Source organism: Varanus komodoensis, unplaced genomic scaffold (genome assembly GCF_004798865.1).
Source record: "Varanus komodoensis strain SLA01 unplaced genomic scaffold, ASM479886v1 scaffold8, whole genome shotgun sequence".
NCBI classification, from domain to species: Eukaryota; Metazoa; Chordata; class Lepidosauria; order Squamata; family Varanidae; genus Varanus; species Varanus komodoensis.
This window is the reverse complement of record NW_025336481.1, coordinates 28,816,665-28,835,951: the sequence shown is the minus strand read 5'-3', so window position 1 is coordinate 28,835,951 and position 19,287 is coordinate 28,816,665. Positions and strand designations below refer to the sequence as shown.

The 19,287-nt window shown below is 38.6% G+C and overlaps 2 protein-coding genes across 5 annotated transcripts in view; one reads left to right on the top strand and one right to left on the bottom strand.

Moving 5' to 3' along the window:
• Positions 1-5,884, top strand: part of ACSS3 (acyl-CoA synthetase short chain family member 3) — a 50,643-nt gene extending 44,759 nt beyond the window's left edge. For all 3 annotated transcript variants that reach the window (XM_044455339.1, XM_044455340.1, XM_044455341.1), the window contains 3 exons: positions 3,185-3,284; positions 3,452-3,627; positions 4,176-5,884. In XM_044455339.1, coding sequence (XP_044311274.1) covers positions 3,185-3,284; positions 3,452-3,627; positions 4,176-4,247 — 348 coding nt within the window. In that variant the 3' untranslated portion in view covers positions 4,248-5,884. The remainder of the gene's footprint in view (positions 1-3,184; positions 3,285-3,451; positions 3,628-4,175) is intronic.
• Positions 5,885-7,240: 1,356 nt separating this feature from the next.
• Positions 7,241-19,287, bottom strand: part of PPFIA2 (PTPRF interacting protein alpha 2) — a 268,242-nt gene continuing 256,195 nt past the window's right edge. Inside the window, exons 25-31 of one of the 2 annotated variants that reach the window (XM_044455518.1) lie at positions 19,226-19,255; positions 17,606-17,781; positions 17,286-17,383; positions 14,935-15,110; positions 14,780-14,848; positions 12,822-12,981; positions 7,241-11,866 (exon numbers count right to left, since the gene is read on the bottom strand). In XM_044455518.1, coding sequence (XP_044311453.1) covers positions 11,808-11,866; positions 12,822-12,981; positions 14,780-14,848; positions 14,935-15,110; positions 17,286-17,383; positions 17,606-17,781; positions 19,226-19,255 — 768 coding nt within the window. In that variant the 3' untranslated portion in view covers positions 7,241-11,807. Of the gene's footprint in view, positions 12,982-14,779; positions 14,849-14,934; positions 15,111-17,285; positions 17,384-17,605; positions 17,782-19,225; positions 19,256-19,287 lie in introns of both variants that reach the window. The other variant, XM_044455520.1, reaches the window with a different exon arrangement.

The following is a 19,287-nucleotide window of genomic DNA, read 5'->3' as shown; positions in this document are numbered from 1 at the left end:
AGTGTCAATGATAATCTTTAAAAAACAAATGGTGCCTACTGAGAAAGTTAAGTAGACAATTAAATGAATTAAAAACATTAAAATGATCAGACAGTGAATTGGCCTAAAGATAATCAAGGCACGTGCTAAGAGCAAACCTGTTTACTTTGTTATCTGCTGTTTTTTTTTTAATTTTTATGTTTTTGTTATATTGTGTTTCTATATTTTTGAGTTGTAATTTTTGTGAACTGCCTAGAGATCTTTGGCTATTGGGCCGTATAAAATCACTGATACAAGTTTGTCAAGTTTATTTTAACCTCAGTGATTTTAATGGGTCTATTCCAAGCATGCTCAAATCTGAACCCACCGCACTGAGAAAATGCACGATGCTCTTAACACAAAAGAAAGAAAAACTATGTGGTTATCTGACAAAGGATCCAGCAAAATGTTTTTAGAAGACATTAACCACAGGAAAGACTTTAAAATACACAGAGCAGAAGAATAGAAAGCGAATAATCTGATTTTAATAAATTAAGGAACAATATTGAAGAAACATATACTTGACTTTGAAGAGGGCGAGAATGAAGAAAAGGATAAAGAAAAGCAAACCATAAAACTGTAATGCATGATGAGCAAGAGAACATGATCAGAAAGATATCATGAATATATATAAGCTGCTCTAATAAAGGGAAGTTGTGGATGGGAGAAAGAACTAATAATGGTCAAGAACAGAGAATAAGGACTAAGCAATGAATAACGTAATAAAAATGATGAGTAGAAGTGGAATAAGAGATTAACCAGGAAGAATACTTAGCTAGGAACAGCAGAAAGAGGAGAGAACCGGTTATATTTTTTAAATGAATAATGCTATAGTCCATGCTATATAAGGAGAGAGGTTTAGTTGAAAAGAAAGCTATGACTGACCTGGAAAACAAATCAAGTGTGGGAAATAAAACCTAACTTTTAAGGAAGACCAAAAATATCTGTGTTAGGTTCCATAGGAACAGCAAACAAGAATCAAGCAGAAAAGAGGCGGAACCTATCACTAAGAATTAGTAAAAAGAAAAAAGAAAATAAGTATTTGAGAGAGAATAAACTTAAATGGTGTTCTGAGAGAAGACAAGGGAGCATTAGAAGACTTGAAAAAATACAACAAAGAGATAATTAAGAATATGACCAACCAATAAGTAGAAGGAAAAGGAAAGGATAGTATCAAAGGAAAACATGTGCAGACCATAAGGATCAAAGCTTTTCTCATTTGTCGAACTTGCAAGTAATAAACTCACAGAAACCAAGAACTATGAGAACGCAAACCAAAAATCAGAAAAGGATGAAGACAAGAGACCAAGATCTGGGGGTGACTGGTGGACACGGTCCTATGCACAGACTTATCTGGGGGTACTTATTCGATGAGCACTTGGGTGTGCTTCACAAACACTCACATTGCTATTTGTGAAATGGCTCCCTGGTATAATAGTCTGGTGGTGCCAAGTGGAATGCTGAAGGAAAATAAAAGTTTACAAGGAGGGCCAGTAGAGGCAGCAGGTAGTATGCTGGCTTCTGGCAGCTTCCCAAGGATGCTGTGTGCTAAGACCAGGCCTGCAAGATGAGGAAGGTGGCAGACCATGGCTGTTACAATGAGGTTTTGCCAGCTGTTAACTATGCAAATTGGAAAATCTTTTTAAATATGGTGAGCTGTATATAAATCAGAAGTAGGTTTCCTCAGGAGCAGGGAAGAATTTGTTTCTTGGGCATACAATGTCTGCTTTACCCTTCCCTTGCACTGTAAGATCCTTATGGTCTGCCCAAGTGGACAGAATTAATGGCAGCTTCTTCCCATATTTGGTGGCTATGTGGATAGTTGCAATATCCATACACATGGGAACCAGGTCACACACTAAGTGCTCTCCCACCCTCCCAGGTACCTACACAACTTCACAATTTTATATGTATTGGGCTTTAACCTTACCTAAATACTATTTGATAGAGGCCTCAATTCTCTTCATTTTCTGACAGTGTTGAACCTTAGGAAGCCTATTTGGAACTCTGTGCTCTGTTATTCTTTTGGCCCAAAGCAGAGATAGGAAGTGTTAGGAATATTGGGAACTGTAGAATTTAAAAAAAGTGTTAGGAAACTTGCTCAAACCTTCTCTTTTCTGCTTGAGAGAAGGCATCTTATTTATAGCAGCTTCATCCTGACAAACTGGTGTGAGGCACAGGTAAAATGAATCTGCATAATCGTTCTGTCTTAGCTTTTAGGAGAAATTGGACTCAATTTCTTGTTTCACCAGTTGTTCATACTTCACTGCAGTGATGTCTCCCTTGTATTGTTGAAAAGAGCTGTTTAATCCCCATTGTTTGTTTACTAAATAGTGGGTAGCAATTGATTGCTTTGCTGAATGCCTGATAAAGTTGCTGCACTTTTAAATAATGTATTGATTCTTTGTCTTTCCTGTTTTAACTGTGACATTAAGAGATAGTTTAATCTCCATTTAAGAGTTCTCTGTGTATTATTACTCCCAGTGCAGACTCATGAAACAATGAAACATAAGTCAACCTGACCACTTTGCTTTGTGTGAAAATGTTTTGCAGGATAGATATGGCTGTGGTTTATGCAGCGTGTTACTGGTTGAAAGGCTGATACAAAGTCATAATTTGAAATACTGCATTTGCACAGAAGGTGTTGGTTGGTGCCCGATGTAAATGGTCCAATGCATTTTTGCTAGATTATTATAGACTATTACACTTAAATGATTGGCTGAAGTGTTACAGTCTGTATGCCATTGAATAGGCACCACATCATTTACATTTAGCACTTACATAAATATGGAAAGCTGGTTACATGAGATTGTAGGGTAAGTATAAAAGAGCATATCAAGAGCATACAGGTCAAAAACTAGAAGTGCTGAGTTAGCATAGACAACATCAGTCACCATAGATGAATGCATGCTGCCTTTCAAGAAATCCATCCTACATCTAGAGTTTTTCAAGAAATGCACCATGGCATGAGGTCTTAGGATACTAACTTTTAAGACATCATTAATATTAAAGGAAGATAACCTGGGCATTTGTTTCCATTGTCTGTCTGAAAGTTTCCCTCACATTGGGTGAAAGATTATGTCTTGATCTTCAAATACCATGGATTGATAATGAATGTGCATATGCAGATTTGTTCACTGATGTCTTTTTCCTGTTCTCCCATCAGGCGGTTCTCTCCCATAGTGCTGTGGCAGATTGTGCTGTTGTCGGCCAGGAGGATTCCTTAAAAGGCCATGTCCCACTAGCATTATGTGTCCTGAGGAATGGTGAGCAATGTTCTGTGTACAAAGCCAAAGCTAACTTTGGGTCAGGAGCACGAACATGATTTATTTCATATTTAAATCTTGACTTGACCTTGGGCATCTAACAGAACTGTAACCATACAATAGAATAAAATCTCTTATGAAAATTGTGCTTTTACATTCCTTGTCAGGAGTGGATATTGAAGAAGAAAAGCTTTTGGAAGAGATTGTGAAAAGGGTTAGAGAAAATATTGGCCCTGTGGCAGCATTCCGGAAAGCAGTATTTGTGAAACAGATCCCGAAAACTCGTTCTGGCAAGATACCACGCTCTGCTCTTTCTTCACTGGTGAACAGCAAGCCATACGAGGTGCATATCAAGATTTTTTAATGACTGCCATGCATAATATATGCAATGAACACACACAGTATTTTGCTTTTATATAGTGCTGTCTGCAGCTTCATTTAATGCCCCACCTAATGTCATGCCTTAGCATCAAAGGAGTACGGAGTGGCATTTACATGGCTTTAACTTGGGAGCCATATCCCGTGAGAAGAAACATAGTCCCGTTGTGTCAGCTCCTGAAATACAACAATTTACCACCCCATAGCAGGCACATAAGTGTAGCCAAACATCCCTGGTTCACGAAGTGCCTTTAGAATGGCAGATACACTTTCCAGCACCCAGTACCCCATTTTTGTCACATTCATCTCCATCCATTTCCACATTGAACCATTTTGGTTTATGATAAGGAGGTAGCTACAAAATTCTGCTTTCAGTGCCATGTGTAGAGTGTATGCCATATTGGTTTTGATGGGCAAATAGTGAGTTTTGTATGATTTCAACAAAACTAGGCAAAGTCAATTGTACAGTAGCTAACAATCAGGTATTTTGACTTCTTGTTCTTATTTCCTCAGATAAGTCCAACCATTGAAGACCCTGCTGTGTTCAAACACGTAGAAGAAGTGCTGAAGATGAAGTTAAAATAACTGTTCAAAGTCACTGAGTAAAAGTGGAATACTTACTGCATTTATTTAGGCCAAGGTTATCTTGCAGGTCTAATAACATGAGACTAGTTTGATTTCTGCAAAAGTCTGACTGAGTTTTTCTAATCTCATTGGCAAGTAAATAATACTGGAGTGTTGAAGTAAATTCTTATGATCAATATTCAGATCACTTTTAAAACAGTGTAAACAGAATGGAGAATGTGCCACTTTTATGCTGGTCCAAACTTACCTATAAATATAGAGCAGAAGATGCTTCATACCTTGCCAAAATTAAACACATCAATCTCATTGTGAGACGTAATTCATGTCCTTAAAAAAAGTGCTCATGCTGTCATAGAGTCATGCTCACAAGGAACCTTTTCAAGCAGCTCAGCTGATTTACTTAGATTAGTCCTAGTGCTGAACAGGCTTTACAAATTTTGCTTTCGTTCTCTTTGGGAAATAATGTATGTAGGATGGAGTTCTTCTGATCAGGAATGGGGTGAGTACCTGAGAAGGACACCTTATCTTGAAAATAGCAGCCTCAAATCATGTGAGTAAAACCCCTTTCAGGATTACCCAAGTCAAATTGGGCTTGCAAGAACCCTTAATTCCAGCCTGCAAAAGGATGATGGTTCTGGCTGGGCACTTTTCTGGTTTATCTAGCAGCCAGATATTTTTGTTTGTTTTGTACTTGACAGTAAATGTTACATGAAGTGAAAACTAGCAGAGTGTCTGTGCTGTTAGGAATTATGTGATGCCATTTTTGTGAATCACCTTATGTTTAAGCATTCTGTAGTTAAGTATTACATTTTTCCACAGGTAAGTTTACCATAGCTTATATGGAATAATTATATTTCCCGTCAGTGAGAATGCCTTTCTGTATATGCTAATTTTTACATAGGTCATCTTTTGTCTTTGACGTTCAGTCACCAACATAATGAGGAAATTTTTACTATGTTCACATTATTCAACAGATATCTGGGAAGCAAGGATATGATAAACATTCTCCTCAAACAACCAGCAATTTGGATGGTTGTAAATGTCCCCATGATAAATGGCAGTATATAGTTGTTCTTCAGATATTCAATTAGAACACACCTTTTCCAAAAACACCCTAACACTCAGGCAGATTTCTAACTTTTAGGTTGCCCCCTAGTGCCAAAAAATAGACTAACTCCAGGAATTGGCAATATTTAAAAACATGCGACACAATTAACTTTGTCTAAATTTTGAATTTGACTTTTAAGTTAGTGATGCAAGTTTATCAGTGCTGATATTTTCATGACAAAACTAAATGAAATGTAAGTGCAGCTTCTTGAAGCGTGAGTCTTTCTGGTTTTCCTGCTGAATGGATTATACAGCAGTATTCACAGTGTTATTCGTGATGTCTTGTGACTAGTTCTGAAATGAAAGGGGTCCTTTTCACATAGTTCCCATGCCCGGCCACATGCATAATCTGCACTGAGTGCCTCTGTTACTGACTGTAGTGCCTGCAGCATTTTCCATAATGGTTTGTCATGCTGCCCTGCATATATAACTGTGTGCAGTTCCTGCAGGGTGGAAGGAGAGGAAATGAGACGCTATTAAGGCCTGTAGAATAAAGGGAGGGGATCCTACGATGAAGCACAACAAGTCCCAATCACTTACTTTGCAATACGTAAATAACTTGTAAGCCGCCCCGAGGCTTCGGCGAATGGGGCGGCATAAAAATGTTTTAATAAAATAAATAAATAAATAAATAAGCCCTTCAGTGGGATTTATTGCCTGTAAATCAGGGTTAGATTTGTAGCCATAGTTTTAAAAAAGGGTTAAAAAGGAAGGGGAGCCTTGAGGGCCAAAGGCTTCATCCTCTAGCATTAAGCAATGATTAGTACAGGGGCAGGGTGCTATGCTGTGGGTGGTGCCAGCCTTTCTGTTTTTTTTTTTTTGGTAACTCAGTTTTAATCAAAAGGCAAGTGCAGGATTGGCCTGCCGCACAATGGAAGTCTGAAGTATGTGCTCTGGGGAAATGCATCTTGCTCCTTCTCTGTTCCTGTTCTATTTCTCACCTCTTTCTCCCTGTGTCAACCCCAAATAGCACAGCTAGAACATAGAAAAAGAAGGGAGGAAAGCCAGTTGCTTTGCAGAAGTACCTTGAAGGTGATCAAGGCACCTTTTTCTGTGCAGAAGAAAGCAAAACAGAAAACAGCCATGCATCTAGAGCAGAATTGCAGACTAATGAGGCCACAGTTTTTCTCCTCTAAGCTAAAAAGTTAGTGCTCTGCCTAAACAGAGCAGGATTGTAGCCACTGGGGTTTGACCGCAGTGGAAATAAAAACGAAACTCCTGTTGGAAATGTTAAGTTCTAGCTAGAGTAGGCTTCTGAAAGTTAAATCTGTGTAATGTAACTACTTGTTCAATTTGAATTGATGTTGTTCTTAGTAGCCTTAATTCTGTTCTGAGATGAGGTATTTCAAAACAAGCAAATGGAGGCAACAACTCAGCAAAGATTAAGGTTGCAATCTGATATCCTTTTAACTTTAAGAAAATTCAATGGGATTAATGTCTGAGCAGCTATGACTAGCACTCTGGTGTTTTTAGATATCTTATGCTGGATAAAGACCCAAACCATGCTTTGCTCCAATGCAAAACAAGGTGAAAAATTAGATATGACTAACTTAAGTTCCATTGATTTTAACAAGGTCTAAGTGTGACTCAGGACTCCAGGTGGCACAGTGGTTTAAACCACTGTGCTGCTGGGCTGGTTGATCGAAAGGTTGCTGGTTCGAAGCTGCACAACGGGGTGAGTTCCCGTTGCTCCGTCCCAGCTCCTGCCAACCTTGCAGTTCAAAAGCATGCAAATGCAAGTAGATAAAAAGGTACCACTTTGGTGGGCAGGTAACAGCATGCCGTGCACTTTGGTGTTTAGTCATGCCGGCCATATGACCACGGAGACTGTCTGCGGACAAATGCTGGCTCCCTCGGCTAGGAAACGGAGATGAGCACCGCCCCCTAGAGTCAGGCATGACTGGACTTAATGTCAAGGGGAAACCTTTACCTTAAGTGTGACTCACTTGGTTTCCCATATTGGTAGGTAGCTCGTCTCTCAAAGAGTAGCACTATCAACTTCTTTTAAAGTTGTCTATTAAGATATCACAGTGAACATTATGCAAAGGGACTGTACAATGTGGCTTGAATCTTATGCAACTACAAAAGCAATGCCACTTTGTTCTACAGGTTTCTCTGGTAGTGTAGAAATGACTGATGACTTTACAGTGCACCAATGTACCTGACAGGTACTCCTAGGGAACCACGCTACTTAATTGCAGGTATTTTCCAGTACTGGGTCACTTCAGTGTCACCTGGCCACTCCACTAGCATTCTAATTCTCCCCCAGTTGCCACTTGGCATCACTCTTTATGTCCATGCCAGACTAACATCCTTCATAGCAGCTTTCATTATATTAAAAACTGTTTAAAAAAACACGATGAGGATAAAATGTAAGATAAAATTGAGTGTCCCGTTTCTTCCAAAAATAGTTTCAGGTGTATGTGGTTCAAAAAAGCACTTAGAACATAAAGTGTACGAAATTATACTCATTTAAACAGGAAAAAGGTCCGCTAACTCTCAGCATCCCTCCAGCCAGCCATGTTTTTCTGCCTTAATCTTGCATTGCACTGCACCTTAAGACACACTATGCACTGCGTTTCAAAATCCCAATGTAACTGCCAAAAGTAAAGCCACAGCAAGTTAAAGTTTGTAGAAATCAGTGGATTGAGCTATATTTTGGTGGCCATGTAAAAAGTCCATCAATAAGAAACTGTGCACTTAGCAGCTTTTTGGTCTGTTAAGGTCATATAAAGCACAACATTCAGTACACCATCTTGTGGCTGTTTGCATTATTGTCTTTCAGCACACATGTTGGTTGCTTGTTAATCTAAAGTGTTCCATTTATAGTCATCCCTGAAGCGATGTTAGTCTCTAAAAGTTCCACTGGAAACTATGGCATGCAGCTCTATCACAGACTGAACACATAAAACAGTAGTGATTTTCTTTTATTGACAATTGGGGAGAAAAAAAATCTGTCACCATTTGGTTAAGTGAAGTCTGTTTAAATAAATTTAAAAAATACTCAGTAAAACAAATGTACGTGCAGATGTTTTGCCGATCAGCCTGCTGAAAGGAATAACCAAAAGACAGGTCTTAAGCTAGGATCAGGCAGTGGGAGATTAGCAAATAGTAGGTAAATTACATTTTTAAATAGGTCTTACTTTGAAACTTCCCATATAAACAAAGAATAAACATCAATAACACCACCAAATAAAGCCACAGCAGATAATATTTTCTCATCTAAACTTTTATACATTATATAGTAACTGTTCTGTCTTTCAGTTATTTCCGCTGATAAATGACTTCAGTGAAGTCTCAGCAAGGCCATCTTGGATAAAAGTGTAACATTAGGCAAACAGCTGTCTAATGCCCTATTATTATGAGGAAATGGAGGGCATTTTTAAACAACTGAAAACTTGAAGGTTAGATTTATTTTCCCTTGATGTTATTTTTTAGACCAGTGTTGGCTGGTATGTAAAGAATTTGAAAGGAAAAAAGTGATGCCTAGCAAAACTAGCTGCATCTTGGTCCATAAGTAGTATTGAAGTGAATGTCTCTCTCTCTCTCTCTCTCTCTCTCTCTCTCTTGCTCTTTAATTTCCTGTGTTTTTGACTCTTGCAAACAGTTTTTTCTTCATGTTGATTTTAAAAAGGAGAGCCATCACAGTGCTTTTCTACAAGTATATATAACAATTCTGTTTTGCCTTTATAGGTCCATTTTTGGCTCAAGTTCCATGTTTAAATCTTTCTATTGTACATCATCAGAGGCAGGTGTTGAGCTTTAAATTTTGACAGGCTTCTTTAAAAAGTAGGAACATGTTGAAGCATCTAAGAATTCTGCTAGACATATCCAATTTACTTTGCTACAATTCAAAACTGTAAAAATGGTGGAATGGAAAGATACAAACAGTATTGTTTACACTGTATTGTCAAGTGTTTGCACTAAGACCCCATGTACCATAGCTTTAATTTTTTTAAAAATCATATTTATATCCATTTACATGAGACTTACACATATTAAAAAGAAATACATACACAATAAATACATAAATTCTAGTATATTACAATAAAACAGATGAAATAGGTTTAAAAATGAGTGTCTTCTTTAGATAAAAGCATTGTTTCTGCAGTTCAGCCAGATTTATGATAGATACATTGGGATTTATTCTTAAAAACTAATTAGCAACTATTCTGCCTTGAACTACCCAGTGAGCGCAGTCTGGCCAGTACTTCTACTGCACATTCTTCCGTCATTTCAGTGGGGTTTGTATCCAAATCCTACATGAACTCCAATGGAATGAGTATGAGTCCTGTGATAGTAGTACTTGACAGATTGCACATGACAATTTAATATGTAAAAAGATCACCACACATTTTAGTCTGATAAACATTTTATATTGTCTTCCCTATTACCCTGTTCTTGGAATAAAAAGCTTCTTTTTCTTAAGATGGTGATAGTGCACTTCAGGTAAAGTAGAAGAAAGAGGTGGCATCTAGAGATGTGGGGAAAATAGCATTTCAGTAATGAACTTCTTTACCACGTTTTAAGTAATAGGCTCATTTCATTTCAGATGATCAATAATATTAGAACGGCAGCTTCTATATTCAGGGGAGCCTAAATAAGGCTGGCAGAGCAGGATGCTGATGAGAGCGGCGAAGGATTGAGGTAGAAGACCCCATGATGCTTCAGGGCCTTTAAACAACGGGTGGGCAGAACACAGCATGCAGTTCCTACTGTGCGCTGCGAAGTGTGGAGATGTGAACGTTTTATAACCACTACAACAGATAGTGCTGTGAAACAGTAAAACTATCACATTCACCTTCAGGACACATTAAATTTAACCCTTCTAGTGCAGCAAAGCACTATAGAACAGTTGGTCACCGAACTAAAACATATACAGGTTAGCTAAATAATGCTAAGTTGCATTCTATGTGAAAAGAAATGTTTTGGAATTTGAGCCTTTGTATGATAAACAGAAGTTTCAGTATAGTAAAGTGGCACTTCCATAATACTTACCTGGGAGTAATTGATTTCAGTGGGACTCCTGAGTAGAATGTAAAAGATTGTGCTGTCAACATTCCAGTTGAGAAAAGGATAATGGAAAGAATGTGAAATGAAAGGGCATTGTTTCCTAGTTGTGTGCCACTTCTGTGCAGTGCTGAGTTTATTAAAAAAAATACCCAGGTTACTTTTTGTAAGAAGGGTAGTTGGTTGAATATATATTTTAGTATTGTTCTTTAAGAAGAATGTTGGAAAACATGAGGTTTGATGATAGCATTGGTCTGTAAATTAATGTTGTTACCACTTAATGAACAAGGAGCTTTTCATAAGGTCAGCCATGGAACCTTCTTGTTTACCACTTGGAGTAATTCTTCCAAATTTCACTTAACAACTTTTGTGTGAAAGGTATAAAAGAAAAAAACAAAACAGTTAACTCCAGACTTATTTTATGCATCAAGCAGGGCCATTAAAATCAATGTAACCATGACTACTCTGTTCCACTGATTTCAGTGGGTCTGCTCTAAGTCTGGAATCAACCCACAGTTTTGCCCCAGATCCTGTGGCTTGTATTTTCTACTATTTTCTGATTCTCCAGCAGTGGCTAAGGGCATGTAGTAATAGCAGCAGACTGGGCAATCTTTGGTGTGAAGCCTAACAAAAATACAGGTTTGCTTCCAAACCTATCCTGTATTTTGATATTCTAAAGGCACAGGGAAAAGAAATTATTGGAAGTAGCAATACCTGTCATATGAATACAGGTAGTATCAAAAATGGTCAGATCACAGCTTGGATGGGTGTGGGATGCTAGATGAAGCCAGCCTTAAGAGACAGCTGCTTTCTTTTAGCCCTTTGACCACCTGCATTCAATCCTGTGGATGCTACTGGTGTGCGGTTGATGTTTATCCTGTTCTCTTTCACCAGTTACTGTGATCACAGAATGGCAACAGGGCTGTGTGAATATACTTTGTGGAAGTTAGATTTGCACTGTCTGTATATGCCAAACAACCTGCAGAAGAGATGGCAGCAATTAAAGCAGGGAGCTGAAAGAACTGCCATTTACTTGCTTATTGGTACAAGTTGTTCTCCTTGAGATAGTAAACTTGTGTCTAGACTCTGCTGTTTCGGATTGCAGTTGGGGCTTACTCCACATAGAAACTTGACATCTGGGAGAAGGTTGGGCTGGAGCTCTTATTGAGAGCTGGTTTCTGTGTGGGAGAATATTTTTGGGTGGAGAACCATTTCATCAGATGAACCTCCAGTTGCACTCTCAAGTGGTACAGCCCAGATGTAGGTTTACTGTCATCGAGAAAACTAGTCTTACGAATTCAAATGTCTTGAGCCCACAGGAGAATCCCACACCCACTGCAATTATTACTTGGATGTTATTCTTACTAAGTAATGCAGCTTTCATAGTCCATGCTTAAATACTCACATTAGGTCAGCTCAGAGCTCTTTTCCATGCTAGCCTTGTCAGCATGAGTATGTGCGAACTGTAGAACTGTCTAGCCTCTGCAACCGCGTTGAAGCAACTGCAAATTCAGAACAAAAAGGGAAAAAGAGAGGAAAAACCCCAGCAAGAAGAATCTTGAGATTAGGAGGAGGAAAGATCTTCTTCTTAATGTCCAGGTTTTTTTGGGGAGGGGGGTAAGATAAGTTATCCACTCTGCAAGATACTCTATTTTGGCCTAATTCCTTAAGCTTATTTAGCGCTAATCACTTGATTTGTCTCTCCTCACCCTCCCACATTTAATCATATTTGTTAATAATCTTACTTAGCATAAACTGTTTAATAAAAAGTGAGTTGAATCCAGATTTAGCACATGCCACAGGGTTGGTGAAAGTGGACTTCTTCCCACATTGGCTCTCTGAAAATGCTGCTACTCTAGCACTACCGGCAGTTACCTGAGAGGAAAACAAAGCTATTTGGCTCTTAACCAAAGGCTTGTACAAGCTTTAACAACTGCCTTGGCATCAGGCAGCATGAGAGGCCTATCAGCTGCTATGCAAATAAACTGGACAGGCCCAGCAGGTCCCAATACATTGTCCTGAGAGTTGGAGCACAAAAACTACAGTTGGATCTCTAAGCAAGATCATCTATTGTGCCTTGGCAGTGGGACTATGCCACCTCATCCCATGAACTGTAGCTCCCTAGCATCAGGTATCATTGCTGGTAAAATGTCTGAGGGGTGGATACTGCATACAAGTAGGAAAAATAATTTTTTCAGGCTGACTCTCTCCCATCTGACCATTTCTTTCCTCAATTCAATCCAAAATACAATGGCTGAATGCTTTCTTAGGCAGTATCTATACTGTCTAGCACTTACTGAATTTTTCCATCTATTCAACTTTAATTTGCTCTGTTCTAGATGTTGACTGTGCACATTTTGCAAGTTGGCCAAGCTATGTAAGGCCAGTACATTCTCATCTGCAAAGGAACAGAATGCACAAACACTTTGAGTTTGAAAGTAGGCATTAGCATCATACCATCAGTTGCCATTTTTCGTGACTGTCCAGATGTTGTAGTTAACCGGAACCCAGCGGGGAGTGTTTCTGAAGAGCCAGGCATCATACTGATTCCATGAACTTCACGTGGAGGAAACTGTCTTCGCCAGGAAGAGCCACGCCTGAAATTCTTGTCATCACTCTGAATCAAATCATTTGAATCATAAGAAACTATTCTTGTTGATTGGCAATTCTGTATGTTTTAAAATGGTATCAGTTGCTCAGTTGCTCATGGTATCAGGTGCACCACACATAGCGCATGAGCATGAACTGAAGAGCTAGCAATCTTGTGCAGCCAAACTACTCTGTATTAGCGCTGTAGGTTTCCTGGCTTAATTGTAGCAATGCCATACAAAAAAAATAAAAAGTTGTAAAGTGGATTTCTGCCTGTTATAAATATGTTTTTTTTGAAAAGTGATTACTAAAAACAAGAAAAACTTTAGCCCATTTCAAGGAGGTCAAATGTCTGCTTTATAATCCCTTTTGAATGCAGCCTGATTAGGTAACCAGTACTTGTATCAGATATCTTAACAACCATACAGCTAACAAGTGAAAATGTAGATCAAATTACTTCTGTTCGACATGGAATTCCATAAACCTGTGTGCTGAATGGGATACAATTAATAACAATTTATCCTTTGATGTCATTGCCACTAGGTTCTAATGGTTAAGAAAATGGTAATTAGAGCACTAAGGAGATCCCAAGTGCCCCATTCCTGATATACATGTTTATATACTCTTTTACTAATTGCATGTATTTAAGTATGCTTATCTTTAAGAGAAGAATATAACAATACGAAATGAAAAACTAATAGCTAAAAACTGTTCTGGTTCTTTATTTTACCACTGCCCTGGATTCACAAGTGATGGTCGTCATCATCATCACCAGCACATTAAATTCATATCCCACCTTCCTCCTTCAAGATATTCAAGGTGGCCCTCAAAATTCTCTTGTCCATTTTATCCTGACAACAATCCTGTGTGGTAGGTTAGGCTGAGAGTCTGTGGCCCAATTGGTTTCACAGCTGCGTGCTAACTGGGATCTAGATTGCTGGAAGCCTAGTCCAGCATTCTAACCACTGCTCCACACTGGCTCTCAATGAAACTAAGTATGGGACTAGAACTCAGGAGATCCAGGTTCTAGTCCTCACTCATTCAGGGAGCTCATTGGGTCACTTTGGACCAGGTACAGACTCTTAGCCCACCTACCTACCTAATCCTGTTGTCAGGATAAGATTGAGATGAGTAGAAAAAATATGTAAGCTGTCTTGAGCACGATAATAAATAAACACAGTGAAATTAGAAAAATCTTATGTTCTTGTTTATTTTGATCACCTAGAATTGTATTTCTAATGTTGATTGTGTTTTAACCCTTTTTTGTACATTAACTGCTCATCTGTTGAGAAGCTAGAATTACTGAAAGGCCTGTCAGCCTAGCAATTCATAAATCAGTTACCAAATGCTATGGGTGCTCCTACTGATGGGAGTGCTGTAGTGATTTCAGCACTGATTTGTGACTGCATTTGTTTATCTTATGTCATCCAACCCCTATTCTAAGCCAAGCTAGATCCTATTCTACAGTAAAGCCAACATATCCATAAGGGTTAATTCTACCCCATAGTTCCTTGTTTTATTGAATATATTCAATTACACTGACAATTTCCAACTCAGAGTTTTATACCATAATTTAGTACAGTGAATAAACACAAGCATATTGTGAGGAAAGAAAGATTTGCAATTGTCTCTACAGCTAATTCCATGCATGAATAAATAAAGTCAAATTGGAACATATACCAATTTATGTTTAGCAGTTGATAGCTTTTCAATTAGCACCAGTAGCTGCATAACATCTTTATTCCCTTTCCATGTAGTCTATCAATTACCAAAACCAAACACTTAATATTTTTATGCATCAGTTATGTATATATAAGATTACTTACTTCATCAAGTCGTCTATCTGTTCCTAGTGCCAGCAGATTGTTGTATTCCCTCTCAAGGATCTGTCGCGCCTATGGATAACCAAGTAAAATAATTGAAGAAATTAAAAATATAGTTACAACCCATTGGAATTGATTACAATGATTAATTTAGTTACCTGTGTATTCTGTGTTGGAATTTGCAATAATAAAGCTAAACTGCTATAATCAAAGTTATCATCCAGGGCAATGAGCGATCCATGAACTCCACTTTCTAATACATTGTTTGCATATTCTCGCAATCCAATTGCTTGTATCCAGCGTATGACTCGATCATTACTCCATACCAACACATCTGCAAAAAGGAAGGAGAGAAGAATTTTCCTTATGACTCGACTCTCAAAAAGGGTGAGGACGTATGAAGGACTGATCTGAACCTGTCATGGCCATTACAGAATCTGTTATAGAAGCTACACTCAAACATCAACACAATTAAGTGAATTAAAGGAAAATCAAATGCAACCTGTTGGAATTCTGTTTGAAAATATAAATAATTGCTTAGAGCATGGCTGTAGTGTGCTGAGCTGTTCTGATGCTGATGCTAATACATACAGTTTTAATTTCTGAACATTCATTCATTCCCATTTTTGATGTAGCTCTAATTTTGCAGCCAAAGACAATTATCATATATTTTCCTCCAGTTTATTGTAAAGACGGTATAATGAAAGCAACAGACTATTAACTGGCTAAGGAAAGCAGGAAAACTGAAGGGATGAGTATCCTGACACACAATGCTAATAACGGCATGGGAAAATTCTGTGATGACTACCCTGCTGCAGGATTGGGCCTTTTGTTAGCATAGTAAGTTATGACACATGGTAACCCCAGCAGAAGGCATGGCCTGCTGTATTTGCTGGACTGAAGTGATAAGGATTCATATCTACTTGCCATTCACAGTGCTAGTTCTAAAACTGCTATACAAAAACATAAAAAGAGGGCTGCCAAATCCAACTGAAGTTCCATCTAGCCTAGCTTTCTGCGCATGCGGAAGCCAGTCAGCTGCCCACAGGAAAGCCACAAGCAAAACATGAGTGCAACATGCCATCCTGCTCAAGTTCCCCAACAACTGGTGTACCTGGGTGTGAGACTGGAGGAGGTCTATAGCCATTGGGACTGGTAGCCATTGGCAGCCTTTGCTAACCCCCTCTGAAAGCCACCCAGACGGGTGTCTATCCTTACACCTTGTGGAAATGAACTCCACTTTTTACACTGCAAGGACATTGTAAAAAATCCTCCAAACATGATTAATTTTACATGCATGTTAAAACACTTGAAAGAAAGGAAGGAAAGCCTATTAATGTGGTGCTCCCCTTCGGCACTTTATCTAAGAATGTGCATACATGCACATACATTCTGATTTCCCATTGAATGGGCAGCTTTTAAGCTGAACAAAATGTATTTTATTTGAATAACCACTTAATAAAATGCAGTTGTAGCTCTACTTTTAATGTCTGCTAGCCATTTGCCAGTGATTCACATTGTTATTCATTCATTGTCTATTTATTCCTCATAGTGAAACATTTTCAGTGTTAATTGGTAGAGGATGGTCTCTTGATCAATTTGTGTGAATAGGATTGCACTCTCTAGGAGATGCTCTCTATCATCATGTGAATGTTCAACCAGCCAAATTGATCCACCAATTCTATTCATGGCTAAGAATATGTAAAGCTTTGGCTGGTCAGATACTTCACATGCATGGCTGGCTTCCATGTTATCTCTCCTGCCCATCCCTGGCTAAGGGGGTCATGCTGCAAAATTACTGTACTCATTGGCCTTTCTCAGACACATTTCCAATGTGCTCTTAATTCCCAAGGATGTATTTACAGGTACTCATGGCGACTGACAGGACAGCTTGTGTCTTGGGCATAACAGCAGCTCCCTGGTCTCAAGAAAGCATGTGTACAGAAGACGGATGAGAGAGCTACACACTCACCTGCTTCTTACGGCACGGCAGCCCACTGTGGCTTAATTTACCCACAAGGATTGTTGTGTAGTCCCAGCTGCCAGTGGGTGCCATTTTTGCATGCATCTGGCTTGCCATAGGTTGGGTTGTTTGAGAGTTAGACAACTTTCAGCCCTAAAAAAATGATTGGACTATGCTTCAAAAGAACAAGTTCAAGTCTATTCCAAACCTAATCCAATTTATTTGGGGATCTATATCTTGCCTATTTACTTATCTCTCAAGGTAGTCAATTTAAGAAATAAAACAAAATTGTATAACAGCAATAAAAAACCCTAAAATGATCATCCAATTAGAAAGAGGGACTATCATAGCAAACATACACCAGTAAAAGCATGGGCAAACAGGATGGACTTCACCCATGCATACAGAGGTAATTCTACCACTTGGGTACAGCTAAAGAACATCATTGTCATGTGAAAGTCCATCCTGAATGGCAGTGGAAATAATCTGAAATAAAATATTTCAGAAAATAAGCATTAAGAATATCTTCCTTGAATATAGTATTACCTTTTATTTCATGCTGACTGGCTTCTCTTCTCCTTTCTAGCTCTTTTCTGTCATAATTCAGTTTCTTTAAACACATTATTCCATACTGCAGGCTTGTTCTGTTATTTTAAAAACAACAGAATATTACAAAGAAAGAAAAGTTTCATTTTTTTAGTATGAAAACCTCCACCAAGCATGTTTCACAGGTGCTGTAAATGTTTTGTTGCTTGCTGCTGATGGGACATAAATTGGGGGTTGAATCTGGAAAAGAGTGTTTAATGTTTGGCTTTGGCAGCCTTAATGCTCTTTTTGCATGCTGTAAACCTACTACACTAACTTACCGATGAAAGCTATCCACCATTTTTAAGTGTACACGGAGATCTTTTTTTGTCAGGTGATCTAACATCCTTGCATCTACTAAACATTCCATGAAGTAACTTCGATACTGTGGTAATCCTAGACTAGGAAGCCACTCGTTCCCAATCCATTCATGGTTCATGTCACCATAGGCCAGAGTCTATGGAAAAAATACAAAGTTGTTAGCATCTGTACTATGGAACAAAATCAATTCTTTTGTGTGAGCCGTCCCGAGGCTACATAGCAAGGGGACGGCATACAAAAACTTTAAATAAATACTTAAATAAGAAATGGTCCTGTGGCCCCTAGTCAGCATCTGAGGAGCTAACAGATAGTTCAGCACCAAGGGTGGCGATGGTGGTCTGAGCTGGGGATCAGAGGATTAACCCTTGCAGTGGACAGGAAAAGAACATATACAGGTGGATGCACTCAGAAAAACAAAAGACATTTTTTTTTCTATAAGGTAAAGAGAGTAAAGAATTGGTCCTTCTGGGCAAAAGGCTCCATTTGTGTGCCACCTCATCAGTTCTTCCTCATCTTTCGCTGTCCAGTTTTCTCACTTACTGGAAGTCAGGGTTACTCTCTTTGCAACAACACAGCCCTTCATCTGGACTGCACTCATGTTCATTGAGTGAATTGAAACACTTGAAGTGTTACCCCATTGCTTAGCACTAAGCATGAGTAAAGCCGGTCCATCTGATTTAACAGTAGCCAGGTGGCAACATGGAATTGCTAATAGGGATAGAGGAGAAATTTGTTCAGGTCAGATTTTAATCTGAGAATGCCTAATTTGGACTTAATACATAGCTGAACCAAAACTGTTAACCTTCAAAATTCATTGTTCCCTGAATTTTGCAGTGCAATTCTCCATTTAAAAAGAACATTAAAATTTCACACATTAGAGAAAAAAAACATTAAAATGCATTAAATTTGGTATAATGCCCATAAAATGTGCCTATTGGGTCAAAATGTGTTCAAAATATATTTTCAGAGGAATGTGCACAAAACGTATATACCTTTTCATATGATTTTTTTTAAATGCTCAAAGTTTGGGACAAACCAAATTTAAAATTGGAAAAATGCTTGAAAATTCAGGAGCTGAACTTAAGTCTAGAAAGGAGAAACTGAGAGAAACAAACTGGCTGATTTGTCCATTCCTAGCTGCTCCTTCCCTGATTGCTTGGATCAGTGTTGCCAGGGGACCAATATTCTCAGGGAGGGAATTCAACCATTACTGTACCACATGTACTGGGCTCCTTGGTACTGACAGCTGCCTGAGAAGCATGGCTGGAGGCTCTGAGGCAATGGCTGAACATTTTTGTATGTGCACAAATGAGGCAGAGAAAGTCTCAGTGAGCATTAACCCTTCAAGACATGGTGAAGCTTCTGCCCGGGGCTCAAATATAATTAGCAGCACAAAGCCAACTTGACTTTACAAAAATAAAAAGCCAGACCATTAAAATATCCCTTTCTTGCTATATTTAAACAAATAAAGAGCAAGCACTCCATGCTTAACTGCAGAAGAGCTGACAGGTCCCTAGTACCAGATGTTGAATTACTGTTAGTCATACCGGAGAAGTGTCAAAAGTGGAAAAACTTCTTACCTGAGCCCAACTGCCTTCCTCATTCTCTTTCTGAAGCATTAAGGAAAACCATTAGCAAAGTG